We start from the raw sequence: 7,913 nt of genomic DNA, 5'->3' as shown, positions 1-7,913 counted from the left end.
ATAAATAGCTCTATTACTTATATACTTACTTAATATAGATTTTTTATACTAATACTTAAGTTTAGTATAGAGTTTATCTAGATACGTGTTATAAAAGGCTTACTACTAGAATATAATATTAAAGTTATATATAAAGTTCTTTTAGTTATAGAGGTTAAGCTTATAACTATAGTTAAAGTACTTAAGATATAAATTAATAGTCTTAAAGATAGACTACTACTTATACTAGTTTATAAGACCTAATAATAATATTAACTACTAGAGAATAGGCGTATTTATAAAGAATAGATACTATTAATAATATAGTATTTCTCTACTATAGTTATACTACTTTACCTCTAAGAATATAATAATAAAAGAATCTACTAAGCGCTATAGTATACTAATATTACTATACTTAACTATATAGTATAGTATTAAGAATAGCTTAACCTTTTATAAAAGCTAATATATAGTATAGAAGTTAATATCTAGACTAGAAGATATCTAAGCTAATAAGATAAAAATAGTAGATTAGATATCTTTAATAAGCTTTATAAATTATAGTACTAATAAATAGAATATAGTATTTCTAACTACCTTACACTAGAAATTCTACTTAGTATTAACTAGTAGTAGTTTATAGTTTCTTATAGCTATATAAAAGAGTACTCTAATCTATAAAGTAAATCTCTAGATAATAACTAACTTTATTAAGTAGTACTTTATATTATCTCTAGTACTATATAAATAGTTCTAATATATTATATTAGTAATAAAAGAGTATATAGTATAAAAACTAGAATTAGCTATCTAATAGATATAAATAATAGTAGCTAATAAGTTTATTTAGATATAGAACTAGGTAAAAAGTAGTTAAATCTACTACTATCTATTATATAGTAGCTCTACATAATACTACTTCTATAAAGTAGACTATATATAGTTAGTAGTAAGCTAGTCTCTATAATATAATATAAAGTAATAAGTAAAGTTATTAACTTTACTAGGCTTATTAGTAGCTTTTAAGCCTAATTAATGTAAGAATATATCTTTATATATAGTATACGTACTCTTAATAGTACTTTTATTTTATAAAATACTAGTAAATTACTAGTACTAAGTAATATAAAGTAGTAACTATTTAATAATAGAGAAAGCTAGATAAAAAAAGTTACTATTATAATTAAATACTACCTTTACGCTTTCTAGATATAAGTGTTAGACTATATTAGTAATAAGTAAGCTAGATATATAATACCTAATATTATTACTTTTAGTTAACACTAGACTAGTTATAATATTATAAAAAGAAAAAGGTATAAATAGATTATATATATCTTAGGTAAGTCTATTAGTAGATAACTTATTATATATAATAAAAGCTATATTAGTAAAAGCTTAATAGCTTACTATATAACTAGTATTCTTATATTATTTATAATTTATAAAGTTAATATTATTATATATAATAACTATATAGAGATTATATACCTATACTTATAATTAACTCTACTACTAGAGTTAATAAATAATATATAAATAGAAGATTCTAGAAGATTATAGAAGTTTTAATAATATTATAAAAGTTTATATACTAGAAAAAGTTATATAAGAAGAGTACTTTACCTATATAAGTTAACTAATCTTATCTATTCTACTATTAATATAATAGTACGTATAGTATATACTAAAGCTAGTAAGAATCTTAATAATATATTAGTATATACTAGATCTCTATAAATAGAGACTAATATAGGTAAATAGTATATTTAACTTTTTTTTTACGCGTAAAAAGTATACTATACTAGTAATAAAGTAGAGTTACTACTATAGCGCTTTATAGTTTTTTAAAGCTTTTTCTTACTTTTTATTTTCTAAATAGTAAAGAATAAATATATACTAGGTAGATATATATTTCTTAATAGCTTATATAGTAGTATAGTAATTAACTATATTAATACTTATACTAGCTTTAAATATACTAAATACTTTTTTTTTTATAAGTTATAATAACTTATATCTATAAGCTAATAGTATATTCTTACTATAAATACTATAATCTAACTAGAAAGTATATACTATCTTAAGTAGCGTTTATTATTATCTTTTATAACTACTAGCTCTTATACTATTTATTATATACTACTTTATTACTTATATATAGATAAAGTTTTAGAATAACTATTTATATTATTAAAGAACTTTAACTACTTAAGTTAACTTATACTACGTAGATACTTACTATATATATAAGCGCTAAGTATAATAAGTTTATTTACTAGTATTATCTTTTATTATAGTTTCTTTAGTAGTATTTATAAACTTATTATTACTATACTTATTATAAACTTTATTTTACTTATACCTTAAATATAGTATAAGTATATATATTTAACTAAAGTATTATAAGCTTAAGAACTAAAAGAAAAATAGTAGTAATAATATAAGTATTAATAAAGAAAGTAATATATAAGTAAATAAACTAAGTATAGTAATAATAAATATTTTAAATATAGTTAAAAAAGTGTAATAAGCGCTATTAAATAGTATATCTAATATAATAAAGTAATATTATAGCGTAAATAAAGTATAAAGTTAAAGTAATAATAGTATATTATTATAATACTAAAATCTATATTACTAATATTAGTACTATTTTTTTTTAGACGCTTTATAAAAATTTATATTTAAGCTTACTTATTAGTCTAAAAGTTTTATAATATTTAATACTTTTATTTTTTAAGCTATAATTAGCTTAGTAGCTTTAAAAAGTTTTTAGCGCTATACTAGTATATTAGTATAGCGCTAGCGTAAAGGTTAAACGCACAGAATTTTAGAGAAGCGTATAATTTATAAGATAAACGTACCCCTAAATACCGCCGAACAACAGGTGCGACGCTAAGTTTACGGAGGATTGTCCGCAACGTTCCCGATGTTGCCTTTGCCTCACTACATGCGCTATCATGTATTGCTCACCCTTTGCTATCTTCCATTTCTCACGCCAAAAGATGTCAAAACTTATAATCAAGAGGCAGAAGTAGCCAGAACCAGATAGCGAAACTCAAGGAGACGTTGCGTGGTACACTGGCACATCTAGGGTGCTCACCAATCCTCGGTCCGACTACCAGAAATCTCAGTTCACTAATCATCCACCGGGCCGCGCTTGGATTGACTGATCAGCCTAGGTGTTCCACCAGATTGCGCCCGTAATTCTCAGTACCGGACGAACAAACTCTCCTTCTGGCCAAATTGCATCATCCGCATGAGTTTTTCCCTCACCAGCACCAGCGCGCCAGAAAGAACCAAAAGATTGTTAAGCATGCTCGGCCTCGGGGTTCATCACCTCTTCTATTTCAGGTCGGAGCCTACATAAGGAAGAAATATATCGTGTGGATCATATCTTTACAGCTCAACATCAATTCGTTCAAACTTGATGTCATCACAGCCACCACAAACCAAACCATGTCTTCACCCATTACCTATCTGATCACCGGAGCCAACCGCGGCATTGGCAAAGGCTTCACCCAAAGCCTGCTTCAACGCCCAAACACAACTGTGATTGCCGCAGTCCGAGACGTCGCCAAGTCCACCCCAACATTGGAGTCTTTGTCCAAGGCCTCGGGTTCTAAACTCATCGTCGTCAAGCTCGATTCATCCGCCGAAGCGGACCCCAAGAATGCTGTCGCTCAGCTCAAATCCGAGCACGGCATCACTTCCCTGGACATCGTGATTGCCAACGCCGGAATCGCGCACTCGGGAACCACCATCGCCAACACCTCGGCCGACGCACTCCGCGACCACTTCGCCGTCAACACCATCGGTCCTATCCTCCTCTTCCAGGCCGTCAAGCCGCTTCTCCAAGCCAGCAAGACCGGCAACCCCATCTTCCTCGCCATCTCCACGGTCATCGGCAGCATGGGCGCCCAGGCAGCTATGGCAGGCTTCCCAGAAGTCTTCAGCCCGTATGGCTCTAGCAAGGCCGCACTGAACTGGGCTGTGAACAGGATGCATTTCGAGGAGTCTTGGCTCACATCATACGTGACGCATCCTGGTTTGGTGGTGACAGATATGGGGAACACTATGGGTTCGCCCGAGGCGCTGAAGGCCGCGGGTGCTATCACTGTTGAGCAGAGTGTGGGCGGGGTTTTAAGCACGCTGGATAAGGCGGAGAGGTCGATCTCGGGAACGTTCCAGAATTGGGATGGAACTACGCTGCCGTGGTGATAGCAAAGGGAGTATACAGCTATCGGAAGTAGCTGTTAGGAACGATCTAGCACAATAAGACTATCATCTACAAAAGCTTGTTGGCAACTTTCACCAAACGTTCCATCAATCGGTACACCTACAGCTCATCAACACATGCTGCTGTGAACGAGTCTTCAGAGTACAGTCGCAGCACAGGCTCGTCGAGACTCGAAACCAACTCTGTCCCCTGAAAATTGATACGATCGCAAGGGTACATCGTCTTATTACTGCCGCCGTATCTGGACGCGATGCTCCGCAGATGATTGTGGGTGAAAAGTACTGAGCAGGTGTTGCTAGAAAGCACCAGAAGGCACTCATATAGCTCATCCGAGCACTCGTCGTCACCCAAGTGTACTGTTTTTGTCCCATCTTTTATCATAAACACGATATTGTGGACAGAACGATTCATGGCCTTGCAAATTCGGCCGTAGTTAATGAACACAGTTATCTTCTCTTCCCCCGGGAGCTGCTGAGCAAAGCTAACTGCGTATGGCCAATACCCGAGCGGGATATCGTCAGCTTCAGATTGAAGAAGTCTAGCACCGCCTTTGTTGTCCAACAGGATCCTACCGCGAAAAAAGGGTAGCGTCACGTACGCCATCGGTTTCGAGATTGCTCTCTTCCAAAGGAGTTCATATTTGAATGGTGATAGTGTTGTTTGCTTCTTGATCACGCTAGCAAGGTGAAAACGTGACGACGGCTCTGACCTCTCCTCGTTCTCTGATTTCGTTGCGTCGTTGCAAAGTAGCGGTATACTATGCAGGTCAAGATGGTTGCAAGCTCTCATCACCTGCTCGCGAATCGTTCCTGGTACCGTCGTCAATGCAGGAGTTCCATGCTTGAACACTCTTTGCATAGAATTCAGGGTGGAGAAGTCCTGGTACCGGCTGAGCTGAAGTACGTTGTCAACAACGTAGACAGAACACAAACAAAAAGATCGCTCGCAATTTCTGAGCACGTGGGGCTGAAGCGTACTGAGAGGACTGTCATAATCCACCTGGAGGTCTGATCCGTCTCCACTAAGAGATAGTAACGAGTAGACGACGTCCTGACACAGTTGCGATTTCTTGGAAGCAAACTGGTTGATCAGAAAAATAATGCTTCGACCATGTAGTTGCGCTGTTGCCGAAGGTAGCAGTCTGGTGATTTCCGCCGGATAATGCTCATGTTGAGGCAGTGACGCAAAATCCCATTCCGCGTCTCCAGCACATAGTGTGACTCGTTTCGCGAGTACCACTTCCTGCGTGATCCAAGCACGAGTCCAGTATTCTGAGTAGCGAAATCGATGCCGCCCTTTCCGCTCCATTGTACCAAGTTCAAGGCGATTGTCTGCAACTGGCGTGGCATCCTTCTCTCCATGCTTTTGTCGGACCCATTGAAGATAGGCAGAAATCTCAGCACTATCACCCAGCCAGGACATGACTTCCTCAGCGCTAGAGAATACAAGGCCCATCTGCTGTACTTGGTGATTCCGCTCCCCAACGTTGGTTTGATCAATGCACAGAGCATCAATCCACAACCATTGTCCTCGAAGTCGATCTTTTCGCGTTGCAGCATCAAGAAAGCTATGGAGATTACATCGTACTCTCATGATTCTGTCGTTGACCATGATATAGTGCTCATCCCCTGGCTCACCCCAGACATAAGAGAGACACACGTACGAATCGTCGACGTATGTATGACGAATTTCGCACTGGATATAGCCCTCGTGGGTTCTTGTTGCAAGAACGCGGATTAGACGAATGGATGCTTTGCGATGATCGAGGGGAGCGTACGCGAATCTTCCGGCTGGGGGTTGCGGCTGCGATTCGTTGTGGAAGCTTAGTTGGACATGGTCTGTCATCGTCGAACAGTTCAGCGCTGGATATATGTAAATACACCGAGCGAATAAGTTTGCGCGATCATGGATTGTGGAGTGTGCGTGAACGAGAAGTATGGGATGTTGGAGCCTAGGCAGGTAAATGGCATAACCGCGAGTGGGGCAGTGCAGAGCTACGTAGCTGCACGCAAGCAACCCCTCGTCCAATAGTTCGTAGACACACTCATTTCCTTAGCTCCGCGATTATTCCGCGCCAGGCAGGAATGAAGCCTTGTGCGGCCAAAGCTATGTATGTTCGGTCTCGCAGTCCATGCTGCTGAATATGCCTGCTGTCCGCGGATATGAACATGGCGCTACGAGCTTCAACTTCCCCATTCGCAATTGCAATACGGTGAGAAGAGTGTGCACTTGATTATGCTGTCAGGGTAGTTGACAGACTACAATTAATCTTCATCGCTGGAAGAGTAGCTAAGAACCAACAGATGATATCGTCATTAGCTTAATTTACCCGTGCGTGACGCGAACGACGCGAAGAGAGCAGCCGCATCGCAGGGCCGTCATGAGACGACGCCGATTTTGTCCCTACATCAGCTACACGGGCGCATAGCTCGCTGCGATAGTCTCGATCAAGTTGGGCGAGTTTCACAAGGAAATCGAAAGAAAACCTCGCTTTATAGCTCTCTTTGTCGTTCGTCAATCGCAAGGAGCAGTCGTAGGGTCGCACGGTGAGCTCCGTGGATTCCAGCTCCAGGGAGCGTACTCTTCTACTCCATCGGCCAGCGAAACCGGGAACGTGAGCTACCTCGTCAAGCTTGACGAAAGTATACTCGTAGGACTCGCATATTCTGCCCAGATAGAGATGTATCGACAGTAGCTTACTAGAAGGCGATACTACCACGAAGCCTGGTAAATGGGATTGCTGTGTACCGTTGCAACTTGGATAGCAACTATAATATGATTCGCTTGAGCACGAGGCGCGGAGAAAATCTTTCGAAACGATAGGTAGCGTCATCGTTGCAAACGATGAGAGCTTATCGTTCCAAGCCACATCGCTCGGATCCGGAGACTTCAGCTGTAGAATGAATGCAACCAGGTTGGTGGCGCACAAGCAGAACGACTTCTTGCAACACCTTAAGATATGTTTTGCCACTGCGAGATCCGTAGCTTTGTAGTCGACCTGTAGATCTTTCCCTTCGCCGCAAAGCGCAAGTAGTGAATAGACACGATCTCGGCTGATGTGTGCCTCCTTAAGCTTAAACCGGTTCATCAGATAGATAAGACTTCTACCCTTCCAGTCCATAGTGATAGTTTGACGGAGAAGTTCGAGTCGTGTAAGGTAGCCCCTTTCCCAATTCGAAGATACTGGGAATAATGAGCCGTCCAGTTCCATGTCAGCGGCCATGAGCGTTATCTTCCGTGCAAGCCCGAGCTCTTGCGTAATCCATGCCCGATCCCAGTACTCAGCAACGCAAAGATGGTGAAAGCCCTGCCCAGATTCAGGATGTCCCAAAGTCGGTTTCTTCTTATCTTTTGCGCACTTTTCGCTCATAGTACGTGGTCGTAGGTACTCCAAAAACTCGGCGATTTCGGCGTCATCTCCCAGCCATGACACCACATCCTTCGCTCGGCTGAAAATCACGCCCATTTGTTGTACCTGGTGATTGCGTTCGGAAGGATCGTTCTGGTTGATGCAGAGGGCGTCGATCCAGATCCACGCACGTGACAAATGCTTGATTCGTCTCGCCCGTGTGAGGAATCGATGTAGGTTGTGACGCACTTTGAAGGGTTTGCCGTCTATGAGAATAGTGTAGCGTTCGTCATCACCGCCCCATACATATGAGAGACAGATATATGAGGCTTCTGTAGT

General features: G+C 39.3%; 1 protein-coding gene across 1 annotated transcript; it reads left to right on the top strand.

The window, feature by feature from the left end:
• Window positions 1–3,444: 3,444 nt before the first annotated feature.
• On the top strand, window positions 3,445–4,206 carry J4E85_009835 (uncharacterized protein; the record flags this gene model as incomplete). Its single annotated transcript, XM_051474053.1, has 1 exon — window positions 3,445–4,206. One exon carries the CDS (start codon window positions 3,445–3,447, stop codon window positions 4,204–4,206), a length of 762 nt encoding a protein of 253 aa, XP_051322130.1.
• Window positions 4,207–7,913: the final 3,707 nt, after the last annotated feature.

This window comes from Alternaria conjuncta (genome assembly GCF_024043145.1).
Source record: "Alternaria conjuncta strain BMP 0040 chromosome Unknown scaffold_19, whole genome shotgun sequence".
NCBI lineage: Eukaryota > Fungi > Ascomycota > Dothideomycetes > Pleosporales > Pleosporaceae > Alternaria > Alternaria conjuncta.
This window is presented reverse-complemented; position numbering and strand designations above follow the sequence as displayed.